The sequence below is a fragment of the Durio zibethinus genome, chromosome 14 (assembly GCF_047325235.1).
Source record: "Durio zibethinus cultivar Kanyao isolate XHJ-2024 chromosome 14, ASM4732523v1, whole genome shotgun sequence".
Classification (NCBI taxonomy): domain Eukaryota; kingdom Viridiplantae; phylum Streptophyta; class Magnoliopsida; order Malvales; family Malvaceae; genus Durio; species Durio zibethinus.
Window position 1 is genome coordinate 11,809,724 of NC_143175.1, and position 20,790 is coordinate 11,830,513.

Below are 20,790 nucleotides of genomic sequence, written 5' to 3' on the forward strand. Positions count from 1 at the left end.
AGTGAAAGATAATTAAAAATATCTTAATATTTTTATAAAAGTTTCAAAATTTTTATATTTTAATTTAATATAAGAGTTTATATCAATAAGCAGATTTCAAATATAATCATGTTTCTATAATCTCCTTTTAAGACTTTTATGTCAATTTATAAATACTTATATGAATCTAATTCATTATGGATACTATAAATAATTTTTTATTACCATGAAAAAAAATCATTTTCATCACCTAAATGGATCAACTAGCATTCCTTTTGCTATTATAAAAGTTTTAATATTCATAAAATATTCGAATCACTCATGGCTTCCAAAGTAAAAATACTATGAAATTTTTACTATATAAAACCATAAATGATAAATCATATGTACAATCTATGAACTAAATCATATACATAACAAAAAATTACCACAACGTGATCAAGATTGCAGCATCAGTTTTGATTTATGGCTATTCTAAGCCAACCATAATAATCCACCTCATACCTACAAATCATGTAGATTTGGCTATTAAAATTATCTTATTTATAACGATGGCTTTTAATGGAAACCAACTATCTCAAATGTTATCATGAGTTTTCAATGCATATAGTAATTGTCTAAAGGCTAATTCCAAGTTCATGATTATTGAAACCTCTAAACTTGATTTTAAAATTTTGTGAGAACTTTATTTCTCCACTATTATATAACCTATATATCTCTATTATTTAACACTTTTAATTGGTCAAAACATTTTTGGATAGATAATAAATTTAAACTTTACTTATATGACCAATTTGCCTATAAACGATAAGAGTCTATAATATATTTAACTCCAATTTCAAACACTTTCACAATCATTTTGTGACCAATATGTTCATATCTAGATCAGCATATCAATGCAAGTCATGAAACATAAATCCAAAGAAACATTTTCATAAAATAGTATAAACAATAATTATAATATGAGTTCTATTTATATTTCATGCAAAAATTCATGATGAATTTGCATTGGTTAAATAATTAATTGGCTAACTCTAAGGCTTACAGCTTTCACAAACCAATATTATTATCTAAGCCCATATGTTAATATGGTATATAACCAATCACATTATTCTATTGTCATGAAACTATTGAAAACCTCGAAAACTTGTTCATTTTTCATTTTAATAGCTTGCAAAAAGGTCATTTTTTGGGGTACAAGAAGCAAAAATACTTTCATTGTCTTTAACCAATAATGTATTAATTGGATGATGTCATTCTATCTCCACAGTCCATATTTTTCTTATATGTATAAAAAAAAAATTCCATCCCATTCAATTCATTTTTTTAACATATGGTAAACTATATCAATGTTCTCCATGTCATCACAAAATGAAATTAAACACATGCATGTATTGGTGCCTTTGGAACATTGAATTTGCATGTCCATTTCTAATTTATAAACATGCCTAATTAGACATTGATGAGTATCCTTCAAAATGCTAGTAACTGACAAATGTTTTAATATTTTTTTTAATAGCATGCCTTTTCGTTTAATCAATATCCTATATGTGAAAAGTAATAATGCTTTTTTTGCAACCATTGATTAACTCTTTGATGGCTTTTTATGATTTTCACTTTGTAATTGTTCACAATAAAATTTTATTTTATAAAATCACTTTTAGTGTAATACACTCAGCATGCAAAATACATGTCACACTACCCATATTTCTGATAATAATCATTATTTGGTTTATTATCCACCAATTAATCCATGAAACACCATATCTTAATAATAATTATTCATATATATTAATTTAATTTTAATTGATTTTCACGAAAATTAAACATTAGTCAAAATTTGAACCAATACTAAATTTTAAAAATATATATATCAACATTCTATTTATAAACGACCAACAAAAATAAAATCATACAAATAGCTTGACTCAACTTATTATCTCAATTTTGGTGTCATGATTTAATAATGAAACTAATATTGTAGCCAAATCTTATTTTTCTGCATATATTCTCTACTTGCATATAAATTCTCATGGTAAATTCCTTTACCCATTTTTGATTGTTTTCATAGAAACTATGGGATAATTTGATTGTTTTATATATAACCAAGATATGACAATTAAATAATCAGTCATTCCATTAAAACCTAATTTAATTCGTTACTTGATAACAAATAATAATTCCTTTAGTAATAAATCAATTTATGTTTTACTCTTTTATGTTTTCAGACTATTTCCCATTCTAGTCTTTATAAGCATCAATTTTCAAATAAATATAATACAATTCATTAAACCCAATTGTGGAGTCAATTTCAATATATGTATAAACTTATGCAATGTAATCAATATGTTTTATATTGTGTTTTGACTTTACATACTAATGAAATAAATTGTTAGCGTGTTTATCTTATTCAATCAATCATTTTACCAGCAATTATGCAACAAATAAAATACATACCTCTACTGAAGATCTTTATGAAAATTAACATTTTGGTCCATAAAAATATTAATCCTTTGACACCTTGAACATTTTCTAATATTGATATCCAAATCATGCCAATTTTTTTTCTTGTATCTTCCTCATGCCAAGTATAAATTTCTTATAATTGCCTTTATATGATTAGAAAAAATTAATAAGAGAAGAGGAATAATAAAAAAAAAAAATTGGCTTTAAGGTGTGAAGAACACTTTTATAAAGTCAATTATGCCTTTAGGATACAAAGCTTCAAACTCTCTAATTAGAAGTAGTGAAAAATGGTTATACTAAAAGATTTATTTATGATGAATGAACAGACATAAACTTCTATTCAAATGGTTATGACCTTTTGTATAATAATGACCTTTATGAATAATAATTTAGTTATACTCAAATAGTTATGACATTTGTCATATGATAATTATTTTTGTTTAAACATAATTATTTAAATAGAATAAAATTAATACAAAAAGTAATTTTATTCATTAATAATTAAATCTTTTTATCCAATGTAAAATGCATCACATTCTAAACTATGAACAACTTCCATCATATTCATCTTCATCATCATTATATTCGTCACCTTCATATTTTCTTCATCTATACCCTAGAATAAAGTTAGTGTAAAACATAAAAAGTTTTTCCTACCCAAAAACACTTTGGAGAGAGGGAAAGCATATGTGGTTTCGTGACTCTTCCACCTACTTGTTGTGGAACAAATTATGGTTATTTCAAAACAAGCAAAAGAATTAGCATTAATTACCTTGAGACTACTATGATCAATGTTGTCTCCAAAAATTGCCTTTCTCGTTTTCCTATCATTGTGAAATTCAACCTATTTCATAACTAGACCTGGTCACTTTAATGCAGCAGCATTTTCTTCATCAAAATTCCTACTTTCACTTTTTTTAGCATTGCATCTTCTTAAACACCTTCATCTTAGCCTAAAGACTTTAAACCATCCATATCGTTGTCAGCACTTTCTTCATTAAATGAAGAAGTATCATCTTTTCCATCAAACTAATATTGCTCTAAAGGCTTTATATTACGAATTCTCTCTAGTGTTTCATTAGAATCCCTTTTATGACCTTTAGCTTCTAACAAGCTATTAGGATTCTTACTAAAAAGGAAAATTTTACTTTTTTTCAACTTTTTATCAATTAGGTTCTTTATATTCCAAGGGAATGAGAGTAATAAATTTGAAATATTTACTAGGTATGAGCATGGAGATAAGTATAATATAAAAAAATGAGGATAGAGAATAATCTACTTACCCCATATTTTACCCATTGACATCTCTAATATAGATTTATAGTAATTTAATATGTAGTTAAGTCTTATATAATTAATTTAATATATAATTTAATAGGGGTATTATACTAATTTATAAAATGACACATGTCAATTTTGATAAAGTAATGGCAATGGTATTTTAGTAATTTCATACGTTGTTAATTTTATATCTTGTTAAAATTTAATATGTAATTTAATAGGGACATTACAATAATTTTGATCAATTAGGTAAAAGGGCATTTCTATGATTATGAAAAAAAAAACATTATAATAATTTTGATCAATTATGCTTAGAAAGTTATTTTCGTAATTTTGATAGAGATTATATAAATTTTTGGTAATTATGAAAGAAATGTATTATAGTAAATTTAAATACGTATCAATTACTAATCAATTAATTAAAGGGTATTATAATAATTTAAAACTCCCTCTATCTCATTTTCTTTGTTTATCTTTCCTTTTTGGTATATCTCAAAATTATGCCTTTTTTTTATTTTTTGAACATTTAAAACTTGTACTTTTTTATTTTAAAATTATTTTTTATGATTTTTTTAAATTTTTTTACATTAAAAATCATAAAACTTTAATTTTATAAAAAAAATTTAATTTTAATATTAAATATATTAAAGTTAAAACTTTTTTTTTTTAACTCCATAAAAGCCAATATTAGACAAACAAATTGGGATGGAGGTAGTATAAGGTTAAGTTTTATGTAATTTCCATGAAGTAATGAAAATGGTACTTAGTAATTTAATATGTAGTTATTTTATATTATAATAAAAATATGTAATTTAATAAAGATTTAGTAAATTTCAAGTAAAATGTTACGTGTCATTTTATAATTATATTAGGTGAGTTATTATAATAATTTTATCCAATTACAATAAAAAAATATTTTTATAATTATGATAACAAAGATATTATAATAATTTCAACCGATTATAAGATCAAGAGTATTATTATATTTTTAAACATGTGTCAAATAATTATCAAATAATTTGAAAAGATAATATAATAATTTCAAAAGGAATATTTTTAATTATAGTTAATTATTTATGGTAAGAGATATATTTTCAAAATTATAATAAAAAAGACATTATAATAATTTTAATTAATTACGAGAGAAAGAGTATTATTGTATTTTTGAATACGTGTTAAACGAAGGTCAAATAATTTGAGTAATATAATAATTTTTCCTAATTATGAGAGCAGAAATACTATTATAATTTAAACACGTGTCAAATAGTGATCAAATAATGGAAAGAGTAATATAATAATTTTCAAGGATTGTTTAGCATAGATTAATTTGGTTAGATCAAAATTTATACTTTCGAAATGAAAAGGTAAAACTAAAAGTATTTATTTGGCATAATTTGAGAATGTTTTTTCTTTTTTTGAATTTTAGCCTGGAGTGTGGACATCCTGTCAAATACCGAATAGAAGGGGCAAGCGTCTTCTGCTGAAGAAAGAAAAATTAGAAATGTCAACCCATTTTCCCTGCAAATTCAGAATAAACTATTGTTCTCATAATAATAATTATTGACAAAGGAAGAAAGAAAGCCAAGAACAAGAAAGATGGGAATATCAGTTGTGGGGATGGATTCCCTAAGCGAGAGAGCATCAATGATGAGAGAGGCTCTCCAGAAGAGCCAAACTATTACAGAAAACGTCGTCTCCATTCTCGGCTCTTTCGACAGCCGCCTCTCCGCCCTCGAGACTGCCATGCGTCCTACTCAGGTTCCTTCTGCTTTCCATGATTTTACCTCCACCCCGTCGGGAATTTGCCTTATGCTTTCTTTGCTGTTTTGTGCTTTACAGATTAGAACTCATGCTATAAGAAAAGCTCATGAGAATATAGACAAGTCTTTGAAGTCTGCCGAAGTTGTTTTGGCACAATTTGATCTCTCTCGTCAGGTTCCCCCTGTCTTACATTTTTCTTAATAAGAAAAGGAAGTTGTAGATCTATTGCTCAGCTGTATGTTAGTTTATGTCTAATTCAAGCCCAATCGATAATTATGAAATTTGTTAATTGTGAAGGACCAACTTCCCGATTTAACCGACTTTTTGTTCTCAAATTTTGGAATTTCTTTGCTGTAAGAGCTAGGTTGATGTTCTTGTGTTTGGGTATTTTGTTATTGGTTGTTCGAAATTTTACAGGCCGAGACGAAAATACTTAAGGGGCCGCATGAGGACTTAGAAGGTTATCTAGGAGCAATTGATCAGCTAAGAAGCAAAATTCGCTTTTTTAGTAGCAACAAGAACTTTAGGAATAGCGATGGGGTGCTTAACCAAGCTAACACATTACTTGCTAAAGCTATTTCAAAGCTAGAGGACGAGTTTAAGCAGCGGTTAAATTCTTACAGGTTTGTGTTCATAACTTATCAAGTTGTTTTGACTTTGTGTTTTTGTCTTCTGACTTGTATATTTAACAACTCTTGGCTTGTATAAAGTCTAGGCTCCATGATGAGATGATGACTTTTAGTCTAGTATTGAAATTTTCTGTCATCCAATCTTTTAACTTTGTGCCTAAAAATCAAGCCCTGTGGCACCACTGCATATTTCATCTTCCTCTTCTTACAATAAATATATATCTTCCTTACATTAGTTTTCTGTTATTAATATACTAAGCAATTGCATGGATGTTTTAGTCTGCTTTCTTAATGTTTCTTGCACTTGTATTGTGTGAGTGTGGGCAGGCATGTGTGTTTTTAGCTTCGTTCTTGTCTATGCAGAGCAACTACCATAGTCTTATTCATTAATCTGATAGAAAATATGGTTAACTGCTATCAGGTTGAGATCCAAATGGTCTAATTGCTAAATCATAAACTGATAACATTAATACTGCTAGCTACCTCATCCTTTGGTGCTGATTCTCCCCATACTTTAGTCCAGAAATGCATGCATTAACTGGGAAATACTAAAATTTCTTCGTTTTTTAATCTTTTTTTAATGGGGTTTATTCTTTTCAGGGAGTTTAACAATAATCTATATTATAGGTGTATTCTCAATAATCTTAGGATAGGATATTTCAATTTTTGAGGGTCTATTCTCGTAGTTTGCTTAATCTTGCAATTATCATTATGTTTTTTCCTTCCATTTATTTCTGTCTTTTTGCTTGAATTTCAGCAAACCTATTGAACCTGATCGTCTCTTTGATGGCCTTCCAAATGCACTACGTCCATTATCAGAATCGCCTGGAAACCCAGGTGATGCTGGTGGCAGGGGTACATCCCATAACCATTCTGAGCTTCAAAACAGTGACTTGGAAGCTGCTGTCTATACTCCTCCTACTCTTATACCTCCTCGGATTATGCCATTACTGCATGATCTGGCCCAGCAAATGGTCCGAGCTGGTCATCAGCAGCAGTTACTCAGGATTTATAAGTAAGATTTTCCACTCGTGTCCTTTAGTTATTTATGCTTATATTCTCATACTTGTGTAATTGTTTAGACTCAAATCCGTATAATCTTTTTTTGAACAATTAAATCATTATAAGGTTTGTATGATGAATACTAAGGTCATTTCAACTGATAAGTCTTTATTATTTGCTTGGAGTTATCACATTTCTGAGTTTGTGAAGTGTGTGAAATAATATTCTTGTCCTCGTGCAATTACCAAAAGCCAAAAAAAAAAAAATTATACAACTGAATACAAAATGTTTTAATACCAAGTTTATTAGGGTCATCTACATAAGTTTTGCCTGCCACTAGTTGATATCTAAAGAGCTAATGGGCTGTAACAGCATTCCTACCAAATTTAGGTGGAAGTTTAGAGTGCATTAAATTGTATCAATGGAACTAGAATAATAGTTCTTACTTAGACAGATTGAAGCTTTTATTACTACAATTTTCTGCTTTTATCTATTTCTTCATCACATTTTGACTGCTTTTTTTGTCTTATTTTCCAGCGTATATTTCAATTCTTTTCAGCCATATTTTTGTGCTTTTTGAAGTCTTTTTAGATGTTAAAACTTGGGCCAAAGCTTATGAACTAAGGTCTTAACACAAACTTGAATATGTGGGCCAACTAGTAAAGCAATTACCTAACAAAAATTGGGTGTACAACCCAACACAAACATGGGGCCAAATTGCATAAGCAGCTCAAGGGTTGTGGCTGCAATTTGGGTCATTCCAGTGGTGTTGTAGGGATGTGGTTTAAGCAGCCATGGTTTGGGTTTTGGAATCAAACGCATGATCTGCTTTTGGTGGGGCCCAAACACATAGTTCAGTCACTGACTACAATGAGAAACATAGCCTTAGCAAAGAAATGAGTATTGCTATTTTCATCTGTTGTATATATTCAAAGAGAAACATGCCATGAAGACTTTCATTGTGTCCTTTTAACTTATTCAGGGTTTCCTTGTAAAATGCTGGCATTGCTCTGAGCTTTGCAGTGCCTTTACAGTCTTAAACAATCACTTTCTATTATGAAATACTGACACTTGACATCAATATTATGAACATCGCTTGCCCACTTCCTTCTGGAAACATTAGTTGCTGCATTCTCACCTTCACTATCATGTAAGAAACGCCATTTCAGACACTTCACACTTCCCTATGAGGTAAATTAGTTCTGAAAGGGGATTCAAATAGCAGTGGAGTGGTAATGCCACCGTCCGCCACTACTTTCAAAGAAAAAATGGATGATAATTTGAATCACGATGGTAGCAGCCGCTACCAGCTGCCGAAAAATGGTGTAGTGGTGAATAGCGGTAATATCAGACTGTTATTCCTGCTACTTCATTTACCTTCCAAAATTCCTATATAAAAAGCAAAAAAAAAAAAAAAAAGATCATTCGGGTTAAAATATGAAAACAGAAAACCAACTCTAGACTGCAATTGACATCAATTTACACCAAGTCAGCTTCAATCAAGATCAAACACAAGTAATTGAAAGTAAGCAAGTAATTCAACACTCAAATTACCATTTTTTGTCTAAAATTTTGTAACTTTGGGACTGTTTTCAGTTTGGGTCTGGACTTGCAAGTTGCAAAAACTGGTGATAGTGGTGCCTGGTGGTGAGACAATGAGACTTAGCAGAGAGCCATCCATGATTCAGGGAGGGGCTATGGCACTATGCCACCTGTAACCGCCACTGTGTTGCACTGCTGCTAGGGTGCATTGGTTTTGATCTTGGCCTGGATGCCTAGGGGCTGGGTGGGTTGAAGGCTGAGGGTGAGACGACATATGAGAGTTGAGGGACGAGAGTGGGGAGAAGCAAAGAAGAGCAGACTACAGAGAAAAAGACAACTGGGAGATGGTATGGGACTGTGGATAGGATTAAAGGCAGGGCATGAGGGACGGTGATGGGAGACAAATTTGGGAACTTTTGGGTGGATGAAAAGTGTGAAGAAATGTTGGTGGGAATCGTGGGATGAAGTAGAGGGTGAAGGCTAGGGAAATTTAGGAAAAAGTGTGATGACATGGGGTGAGAATTTTAGTTTTTTTTTTTTTAAAATTTAAGGATCATTTTATTATTTAGGGGAGAAATTTAGAAATTTTAAATTTTAATGCAAGGAAAATCTTTTAGGGGAAAAATTTTATGAGAGAATTAATATGATATACAAGAGAACTTTAAGGTGTGATGAAAATTTAAGGGGTAAATTTTTTTATACAACTTAGCTGAAAAATAATTAAAGTTAAACGATTATATATTGATTTTATTATTTATTAATTTATGATTTTGCATTTGAACTTTGGTATTGATTTTTTGTTTTGGTATTTGTATTGTTGTTAATTAAAAATAACATCAAATTAGTTTTTATTATTTTTTATGTAATTAACTAACAATTGAAAATGTTGTTCATTTATTAGTAAAATAAATTAAAAGTAATTTGTGATAAAAAAATTATATCAATTAACATTTATTATAATCATAAAAAATTATGAATAATTTTTTCTCAAGTAAATAAAAAACATAAGGTTTTATAAATTACTTTAAAAATCATAAAATAAGAGTTATTATTATTATAGTTATAATTAATAAATTTTATAATTTGTAAAAATTTGAAAAAAGTTCACGACTGCAATAACCACAATGACTACGACAATCTCCGTTTTGTCCGTAGCTGCAATAAAAGCGACACGACTAAAAATGCAACCGCTACCACAGTTTAAATCCCTTGTTCTGGATGCAATTTTAGAAGATTCTTCCTATTGGTTGTGATTATTTGAAAGTGTTGCCTACAGTAGACGTATGCGCTGTTTGTTTCTTTAGATATATAAATTCATGCCCACAGTTGTATGAGTGATGTCATTATTATTTTGCTTGCAACAGATCTAACATTTTCATTCTTTTCTTAGAGAAACTCGTTCTTTGGTTTTGGAAGAAAGTCTCCACAAATTGGGAATTGAAAAACTTAGCAAAGATGATGTCCAGAAGATGCAGTGGGAGGTTTTGGAGGCAAAGATTGGAAATTGGATTCACTTCATGCGTATTGCTGTAAGTAACAGTATGGAATATGGAGAAATTTAAATCAACATGCTCTTCCAAATGACTAGTTAATTTTGAACAGGTCAAACTACTATTTGCTGGAGAACGGAAAGTTTGTGATCAAATGTTTGAAGGCTTTGATTCTCTTAGTGATCAATGTTTCGCTGAAGTTACTGCAAGTAGTGTTTCTGTTCTACTTAGTTTTGGCGAGGCGATTGCAAGAAGCAAGAGATCACCAGAAAAATTATTTGTACTTTTAGACATGTATGAGATAATGAGAGAGCTTCACTCTGAGGTATGGTTAATATTTACAAACACTTATAGCATGTGCCGATGACATTGCATTGAGAGAATGGGACTTGGGAAATGGATAAAATAGATATGCCCATTTTAGGTAGTTCCATTTCCATTTGACTGGATCTGGAATTTTCTAGGACTTCCATATTGACTAAATTACTGATAATGTGGGGCAAATGGAACAGCTAATGATATTTTATTTCCTCTTGGCCAAACATGCATCCTACAGTATTTCACTGGATTAGAATAGTTCTAAAATCAGAATGAGGGGCTGCACTTTGTGTGATTTTTATTCTTTATTTCTCTTTTATCTCTGTTAATAAGTATTATTCATAATAAAAATTATTATAACAATGGCTTTCACTGTAAAACTAGGACTTTCTATTAGATCTACATATTTCCTTGATTAATTTATTGTTTATATCACTTGTATTTACCAAGTATTGGAGTATATGAAGACAATTACTTCCAATTAAGGTTCATGAAATTATTGTTTAAATTGATGTGAATCTATTAAATTTTGTGTTGTTCTATTGATTTTAAAATTCATTACCAGCCTGTACCAAATGGATACTTTCAAGTCATACTTTTGTATTTTATTCTTTTGAAATTAGATGTTAATATTTTAAAGTATTTTCTTTCATAACTTTGTTATGATTTCTTCATATATCTCATAGGTTAGACATGTAAGGTTCGTCAAAGATTATTTATAAAAAATACTAGGTAAATTCTTCAAAACCTATGATATATACTATCAGATCTCTCCTGGTCTTCCACCTAGGTTGACAATCTAATGGCCAAATTGTGGAAAAACTAAGAAATAAATCAGTGTGGAAACTGAATGTATGTTTGAAAACTGCTTATTGAGAATTATACAAGAATCTTAGGTTTATATACAACTAACTAGGGGTTAAACCAGGAAACTAAATCTTCCTAAAAAACTAATCCTATAATTGAGGGATTGTCTATCCTAATTTTAGGGATACAAATACTTAATTCTAGAGATACAAATATAAATATACAGATTACAAGATTACAACCAGCTGTAAATAAGTGTTTTCCCACATTCCACTTCAAGCTGGTGAATAGGTGTTTTCCATTCCCAGCTTGAAAATAATTTCTTGAAATGTTGCACTACTGAGACCTTTAGTCAACACATCTGCAAGTTGACCCTTGGTTGTACATAAGGTGTATAAATCAACCCACTGTCTAGTTTCTCCTTTATGAAATGCCGGTCTACTTCAATGTGTTTTGTTCTATCATGTTGCACGGGATTGTGTGCAATGCTTATTGCAGACTTGTTATCACAGTAGAGTCTCATTGGTCCATCCCACTTGATCTTCAAGTCTTTTAGGATAATCTTTAACCATAGTAGTTCACAAATTCCTTGAGCCATTGCTCTGAACTCTGCTTTAGCACTTGATCTTGCCACCACATTCTGTTTTTTACTCCTCCAAGTCACAAGATTACCACCTAAGAAAGTGCAGTAGCCTGAGGTGGATCTTCTATCAGTTACTGAACCTGCATAATCAGCATCTGTATATGCTTCTAGAACTAACTTCGAATTTCTTTTGAATAAGATACCTCTCACAGGATTGATCTTCAAATAGTGCAATATATGGTAGACAGCCTGTAGGTGCACTTCTTTAGGACTATGCATAAATTGACTTACCACACTCACAGCATATGCTATATCAGGTCTAGTATGTGAGAGATAAATGAGTCTTCCAACTAATCTTTGGTACATCTCTCTATTTACAGCAGCATCTTCATTAGCTTCTCCAATTTTATGATTAGGATCTATAGGAGTATTTGCAGGTTTACATGCAAGCTTTCCAGTTTCCTTCAGAAGATCCATCACATATTTCTGTTGTGAAATGAAAATATCATGCCATGAGTGAGCTACTTCAATTCCTAGGAAGTACTTCAATCTCCCTAGCTCTTTTATCTCAAATTCTCTAGCCAAACACTGTTTTAGAGATTCTCTCTCTTTTTCATCCTCTCTAGTTACAATTATATCATCAATATATACTAATAGAACTATGACTCTTCCTGAATCAGAGTGCTTGATAAACAATGTGTAATCTCCTTGACTCTGTTTATATTCCATTGCTAGCATCACTTTGGCAAATCTCCCGAACCAAGCTCTAGGAGACTGTTTAAGGCCATATAAAGCTTTTTTCAGCCTGCATACTTTGTTTGCTTCTAGATGACCTCCAAATCCCGGTGGAACCTTCATATATATTTCTTCTTTCAAATCACCATGTAGAAAAGCATTCTTTACATCAAATTGTTGAAGCTGCCAATTGTAATTTGCAGTCAATGATAACAAAATCCTAAATGTATTCATCTTGGTAACTGGAGCAAAGGTTTCCTGGTAATCCACTCCATAGGTTTGAGTGTAGCCTTTAGTCACTAACCTGGCTTTATATCTTTCAACAGTACCATCTGCCTTGTATTTTACAGTGAAAACCCATTTACACCCCACTGAATTTTTTCCTTTAGGCAACTCTACCATTTCCCATGTCTGATTTTTCTCTAAGGCCTTCATTTCTATTTTCATGGCTTGCATCCATTTCTCACTGGATAATGCCTCGGATAATGTAGTTGGAACATAAATAGTGTTTAGGCTCATAAGAAAATTTGTGGGATGGTGAGAATTTTTCAAATGACACAAAATTAGAGATTGGGTATAGTGGATGTTTGGTATATTCTCGGGTTCCTTTCCTAATGGCAATAGGCAGATCATAATCACTAGTTATAGTTTTAGGAGATTGATGCTCATTTTGAGAAACATAGTAAAAAACTGTAGTTACCTCATTTCCAGAGTTAGGATCAGGTTCTTGGACTGGCACTGGTTCAGGATGTGAAACTTTCTTTCTTGAGTACACTTGTAATTCCTTCATATAATCAAGAACAATATTATCCTTTGTCACATCTTCTGTATTTGGAATGGGTTTAGACTCAAATTCAGTGTTTGACTTGGGCTCAGTAGAAACAGGTTTCGACTCAGAAGAATTAATGGGTGTAAATGTTGAAGAAGAGGGCAAATCAAGCAAAAAGAAGTCTTTATCCTTATCTTCCATGAATGAAGTCTCTCCCTGAAGATAAGGTTGAGTAAAAAATGGTTTATTTTCTTCAAAAGTGACATCTGTAGACACAAAATTTTTTGGTAGGAGGATGATAGCACTTATATCCTTTTTGAGTTGAAGAATAGCCCACAAAAATACACTTAATCGCTTTTGGATCCAATTTTCTCCTGTTATGACTGTGAACATGAACAAATGATGTACAACCAAATATCCTAGGTGTGAGATTGTTTGTGATATTGAGGTTGGGATAAAATTGTGAGAGTAGTTTCATAGGAGTTTTAAATCCCAAAACCCTTGAAGGTAACCTATTTATAATATGTGTGGCAGTGAGAACAGCTTCCCCTCAGTAAAATTTAGGTACATTTGCTTGAAAAAGAAAGGCTCGGGTTATGGCTAGTAAATGGCTGTTTTTCCTCTCTGCCACTCCATTTTGCTGTGGAGTATTAACACAAGATGACTTATGGATAATCCTCTCTTTTTGGAAATAGGTAGATAGACTCTGGTTGAAGTAGTCTCTTGCATTATCAGACCTAAATCTCTTGATTCTCACTCCAAATTGATTTTGGATCATGTTTTGGAAGCTTAAAAACATACTATTCACATCTGATTTGGATTTAAGTAAAAAAACCCAAGAGACCCTGATACAATCATCTATGAATGAAACAAACCATCTCGCACCAGAAATATTAGGAATTGTAGAGGGACCCCAAATGTCATTATGAATCAAGTAAAAGGGAGTAGAACTTTTGTTACTGATTGGAAGAGACACGTCTATGCTTTGCAAGTTCGCAAACATCACAATGAAAATCTTCGACTTTTAATCCTTTGAACAACGAAGGAAACATGTTTCTCAAGGTTCCAAAAAAAGGATGTCCAAGAAGAAAATGATAAAGCCAGATTTTGTCTTTATTGAAAGATTTTTCAGAAAGAAATGACAAAGGTAAACTATTCTTGATACTACTTGTGTTATTTGATGTCTCAAGATAGTATAGTCCATCCTTCTCCTTAGCAAGTCTAATCATCTTCCCCAAACTCTGGTCCTGAAATTCACAATAAGAGGGATAAAAAGTTACTTTGCAATTCATATCTCTGGTAAGTTTTTGTATAGATATCAGATTAGTAAATAATCCAGGAACATGAAACACATTTTTGAGAACAAACGAGGGATTAACTTGAACATCTCCTAATCCTGCCACTGTGGTAAGTGAACCATCTGCAACAACAATTTTCTTATTACTAAGACACAGGTTGTATGTACTAAACTTTTGTGTGGCTCCTGAGTGAATGACCCAAGAACTCGTAATAGGTTTGGCTGAGACATTTAATCCATGAGAAACAGAAGCTTTACCTGAACTAGAAACCTTACCCAAATAACATATTATAGTAGGCTTTTCAAGGATTTTCAATAAGTTTCTCAGCTTTTCAATTTCTTCCCTGTCGAACTCTCCTTGTTTCTAAGACGTTTGTAGTACTTCAGTGATTTTTCCAGTTAACATTTCCTCAAATTGGGTGGTAGTGATATCTTTCTTTGAAAGGGTTTGGCAATGAAGGCCTAAACAAGATTCGGCAATGAAGGCCTAAAAAAGTCAGCAATGAAGGCTGAAAATTTTGCTTCCCAAGAAGAGCCTAAAGCTCTAATACCATGTGGAAAAACTAAGAAATAAATTAGTGTGAAAATTGAATGTATGTTGGAAAACTGCTTATTGAGAATTATACAAGAATCTTAGGTTTATATACAACTAACTAGGGATTAAACTAGGAAACTAAATCTTCCTAAAAAACTAATCCTATAATTGAGGGATTGTCTATCCTAATTTAGGGGATACAAATACTTAATTCTAGAGATACAAATATAAATATACAGATTACAAGATTACAACCAGCTGTAAATAAGTGTTTTCCCACACAAATGATAATCAGTTTAATGTGTAGCCTTCACTTCCCTGCTGTAAAGGTAGGGCATACTGAAATGGTGCTAGGTACTTTTCATTAACTTAATATATGGATTCTTTTGCAGATCGAAACAATTTTCAAAGGTAACGCATGCATTGAGATTAGAGAATCTGCATTGGGCTTAACAAAACGGCTTGCCCAGAGAGCTCAAGAGACCTTTGGTGATTTTGAAGAAGCGGTTGAAAAAGATGCGACAAAAACTGCAGTTCTGGATGGAACTGTCCATCCTTTAACCAGCTATGTGATTAATTATGTAAAGTTTTTATTCGAGTAAGTTCTGCTTCCTTCAATTTTTAGTTTGTTCTATTTTTTCTGTCAATGATAATGCATGCTTTCCATCTGCATTACTGTATAAATATTTCATCATATTTCACCCTTTTATTACTCTCTATCTCTTTTGTGCTTGCACGCCTTTTCTGCATTGTTATATTCATTTATTTCTTGTATAAAATTGTTTATATTTATTGAATGGTTATTATTTCAAATATTGGTGGAAGGATCTCGTACCAAACTAGCTAGTCCTTGAAAATCTATGGTAGAAGAAATTGCAAAGTTTGTTGGACATAATCAGTGATATGCCATCTGATATATGGAAAAAAAACAACTTAATCCAAAATAAGATAAAGAAAATTATCAACTTGTCTATCTTTGTGGTAATTACTTGCTTATGCTCATTCATGTGATGCTAATTGTATATTGCTTTTACACTGAGACAGATATGCATGGCCTGTGATCTTTAAAACTAATCTATATGTAGTTCTAGTTTTAGCAAATGGGACATTTATCAATGCAGTGTTAACCATCCGACAATTTTCATAATCAAATCATGATATGATCATATGATATTTCACCTTGTCTTGATCTTGAAGCCAAGTTAGTGGTTCAAAGTTAAGATGCTCTCCTCGGTGTTTTTTTTTTCTGCTGCTTGATACCATTGGCAATAGATATGTTCACACTTTTGAACTAACGAGTGTGCTGAATTCCTACAGCTACCAATCAACATTGAAGCAACTTTTCCAGGAATTTGAAAATGCTGATGGTACGAATTCTCAGTTGGCTTCTGTGACAATAAGAATTATGCAGGCTCTTCAAACAAATTTAGATGGAAAATCCAAGCAGTATAAAGATCCTTCTTTGACTCACTTATTTCTCATGAATAATATTCACTATATGGTGAGATCTGTGCGCAGGTCTGTTGTAAATCTGAATTTTCCTGTACTTTAAAGGTTGCTTGTTCATCTTACATGTAATACTGATACTTTTTACTCTCTTGTTTAGATCTGAAGCCAAAGACCTGTTGGGGGATGATTGGGTCCAAATACACAGGAGGATTGTGCAGCAGCATGCAAATCAATACAAAAGGAATGCTTGGCAAAAGGTATTTTTCTGATGACCTAATTGACATGACACAATAAGGGATGAATTTGGCATTGTTCCTTTTATTGATATTTCTTACGAAGTTGTTGAAAAAATTAATCACTCATTTATCTCAATAGACTGCTGATGATAAGCTACTAATTTTGCACTGTTGTGTATGAAAAGATATTTAGATTTAATTATGTTAAGTGCTTTGACTTGTTTTTAAAATGATGCTTATGGAGCAAACATCTGCAATGAGCACACTTGCACAGGAGTGAAAACGTCACCTATTTGGTCATTGTTCGCTACTATCTCCTGTCATTTTCTTGTCTTCTGCTCATGATGTCCTTGTGGAAAACTGGGGTTTTTATTACTTGCTCATGCATCTAACTCTAAATAATACCTCATAGACCAAAACCTTTCATCTTTTATCCCCCTTTCCCTTTTTTTGGGGGTTCTGGAATTTGATCCATATAAAACTAATACTCGGAGAGTTAGGTTTGATTACCATGACAGTTTAAAGTAGGTTTTTCCTTTCCATATAATCTTTAAACAAGCTAAAACTCCTATAATAACACCTTTCTATATTTTTGTTTATGAACACATTCATAATCTATACTTAAAAAGGTTACCTTGAGGTTTAATGTGTGTTTCATTACTATGACTTAGTTCATAGTAATTAGCAGACTCCATTAATTACAATGGACACTCTAGTCTTCAACCAATAATATTTGGTGTAGGCTCCCAAATGAGATTATTTCTCCATCCATGACATGGCTGTTGCCTCGTATATACATTTCGAAATAGCTTGCTGTCATCTAATACTTTCAAACTAGTCATTTACTTTTTACAAGGTAACTATTTCCCAATTGCTTTTCTTCTATAGATCTTGCAGTGTCTCTCCATACAAGGATTGAACTCATCTGGAGGTGGTAGTGCAATAGGTGGTGATGGAAGCAATAGCAGTGGAGTTTCCAGAGCATTAGTTAAAGACAGGTCAATTTTAACTGGATCATATTCACCCCCGTCTTTTTGCTTAATTCCTTAAATGAAAATTTTATATCTGGATCCATGTATCCTTTTTGTCCTAAACCTCTGATCCTGATGTGTAAGTTATTCATGGGTCAGGTTCAAGATTTTCAATATGCAGTTTGAGGAGCTTCATCAGAGACAATCTCAATGGACGGTGCCCGACACAGAATTGAGGGAGTCCCTGAGGCTAGCAGTTGCTGAAGTGTTGTTGCCAGCCTATAGATCATTTCTGAAACGCTTTGGGTACATTGGTCACACTACACATAAACCCAATATTAATTTAAACAAATTAGGTGGTTTTATTCATGCAAATTGAGTAACATTACACTAGTTGTGGGGTTGTGTCAAATTGGGTTTATCCTTGCATACATGTTTTAATTTTTCTTGTTGGGATGCCACAACCTTCTTTTTTCATGTGTTTGTTATGATGCAGTACTTTGGTCTCTGGCAAAAGTTTTGAGTTGTGAAAATGATGGCAAAACTGGTGTATAATGCATTTCCTCTCCCTTCTTTGAAGTCACTACATTCAGAATGCTAAAGATAATTTTTCCTTATTTACATAAGTTTCATATAGTGATACTAGAATCGATTACTTACATAGGTTTCATAGAGTGATAGCGATACTAGAATCAATTAAGAGTTTCATATAGTGATACTAGAATCAATTAAAAATAACTCCAATGATTTACTTTCGATTTGAGAATCTGTACCATCTGTATCCCAACTTATTATTCTTATTTCTGATTTTTGATATAACTGCAGGCCTCTAGTTGAGAATGGGAAGAATCCTCAGAAGTACATAAGGTATACAGCAGAGGACCTTGATCGAATGTTGGGAGAATTCTTTGAGGGCAAGAATTTAAGTGAACCAAAACGATAGTTTTGATCCGTTTTTGATAAGGAAGCCGAGATGAGTTCATTGCTTTTCCGGTAATCCATATTGTATATCATTGCTTGAATCATTGTGGTGGGTTCTGTTTAGTAGTACTCTTGAAGAAGATTGCTTTTATCTTTGAGTTGCTAAAAGATTTGTGAGGAAAATAGATGATGGTGTGTTCATGGGCCATGCAAAATTAAGAATAAGAGCGTAAAAATTTCTTTGTAGAATACGAGCGGCATGGTTGATGTTTGAGTGTATATTTGTAATCTAATACACGTAATCCTGTTTTCAAAGAAAAAAATGGAAGAGTAATTCTACTAGAACAGTTCCCGTTTCATTTTTGTTCTTTGTTAGTGTCAAAAGTTACTGGGTTTGCTATCATTTGAATTTTGTTGCTAAGGAAAGCCAATTGTGTACATTGCAACATTTTTTATAAGTGTGATTAGTTAAGTATTCTAATAAGTTTATTAAATGTGCTCAATTTCTATTCATCACTCCTTATATTATTTTTAAAAATTTTTATTTATTAGAAAGCATATAAATTGTTCTATAAAAAAGAAAGTATATAAATTGTGTAATTATATGATCTTTTTTTTTTTTTAAAGAAATCATTAAAATCAAACTGATCGCAAGAAAGTTTCCTGAGTCATAAAATAAAATTTGATAAATAAAACTAAAATTACAACAAGACATAAATTTAATTAGTTGAAAACTAGTAAGTACTTATTTCTGCTAAAAAAAACGAAGTACATGATGAATTGTTTTAGGTTTAAGAAAGCAAGCATTGGTAGAATGCTGGACTTCTATGAGTCCAAATTTAATCTTTGTCGACCTCAATTAGAAAAAGGAAAAAGGAAAATTTAAGATAGGAACAATAGTGCATAAATCTATCTACTACCAACGAAAATTTAAAACAGCTAGTCCTATCCCCACTCACTAGCTTGTTCATCTCTAATCTATTTGATTTTTAAGGAGTCAGTCCATTTTAATTGTAAGCTGTGTCAGAAATTTTGACTTAGTCAGTGAGCAACTAAATGACAAAATCAAACTTCTAATCTTAATCTTAAAGCAGTGTGAGCACTTTAAAAAAAAATTAGAAAGTATCTCCGTCCAAAAGAGAAAAAAAAAAAAAAAGGAAAAAGATCAAAGATAAGAACCGAAACAATCATTGAAAGCAACATCATATCGCACACAAAATCTTGCATCGATCACACATTCTTGTTAACTTTCATGCCATGTCCTCTTTTTGACTGGTCTTTTACTATAATATAACATATATCTTAACCAAAAAAAAAAAAAAGGAAAAGAAAATGAAACATGTAGCAGTCTTTTGAAGGATCCGAGGCAGTGTTATTCAGGTTAGTTCAATTATTCAGTGATTATTGGGGGTAGGTTTTTGATCCGAGAGAATTCCCTTACTTTCATGCAAAATTTCACTTGCCAAAGAAAGAAAACAGCTTTATAAATAAAATAAATAAATAAATAAAAGCATTTCCCTTACCCTTTTCTTTCCTAAAGACTGCAAAAGACTCAAATGTGTGGAAACTTTGTCTTCTCCATGCCAATCCTTTTGTGCAAGCATTTTCTCCTTTCTTTTGAAAGATTTAAGGTGTTGAAGCTTGTCTTTGGGTGAGGCCATGAAAGCAAAAAAAAAAAGATGAATTGCCTTTGAAAAGTATTGATGTGTGATGAGATGACCCCTAAAAAGAATACAACTAGAATTAGTGCGCCCAATGCTTTTTTCTTTTTTGTGTACTTGTCTTTATTTTCCCTTCCCCTTTTTCCATTCGAAATGATTTGGTCATCTCATGGTATCTCCTTCTATCATCCTATATGAAAACGGCCACCACCAATCATATTCTATTGTTAACTTTTGTTTCACAAATATTAATATCAAAGTAGCCCTAATTAACATTTGTACGCTTGTGATTTTCCTTTTAATAATACCGTTAATGATATTTTCAAGTTTTGTTCTAAGCTTAATCTTTTTTTTTAAT

General features: G+C 31.5%; 1 protein-coding gene across 2 annotated transcripts; it reads left to right on the plus strand.

The window, feature by feature from the left end:
• The first annotated feature begins 5,205 nt into the window (after positions 1-5,205).
• Positions 5,206-19,219, plus strand: LOC111293999 (exocyst complex component EXO70A1-like). 2 transcript variants are annotated; one of them, XM_022887116.2, is made up of 12 exons: positions 5,206-5,484; positions 5,566-5,661; positions 5,905-6,110; positions 6,874-7,131; positions 10,051-10,189; positions 10,263-10,475; positions 15,587-15,792; positions 16,512-16,712; positions 16,801-16,900; positions 17,768-17,877; positions 18,010-18,156; positions 18,676-19,219. In XM_022887116.2, the coding sequence occupies exons 1-12, from the start codon at positions 5,323-5,325 to the stop codon at positions 18,791-18,793; spliced, it is 1,956 nt and encodes a 651-aa protein (XP_022742851.1). In that variant the 5' UTR covers positions 5,206-5,322; the 3' UTR covers positions 18,794-19,219. The 2 variants fall into 2 exon arrangements, with proteins under 2 accessions (XP_022742851.1, XP_022742852.1); XM_022887117.2 differs by lacking the exon at positions 5,566-5,661.
• Positions 19,220-20,790: the final 1,571 nt, after the last annotated feature.

Bases quoted from the DNA above. Each gene is read 5' to 3' on its own strand.
- LOC111293999 (XM_022887116.2), top strand. From the start codon at position 5,323: ATGGGAATATCAGTTGTGGGGATGGATTCCCTAAGCGAGAGAGCATCA. The intron at 10,190-10,262 runs GTAAGTAACAGT...AATTTTGAACAG, and splicing joins TTCACTTCATGCGTATTGCT to GTCAAACTACTATTTGCTGG. The intron at 15,793-16,511 runs GTAAGTTCTGCT...GAATTCCTACAG, and splicing joins TATGTAAAGTTTTTATTCGA to CTACCAATCAACATTGAAGC.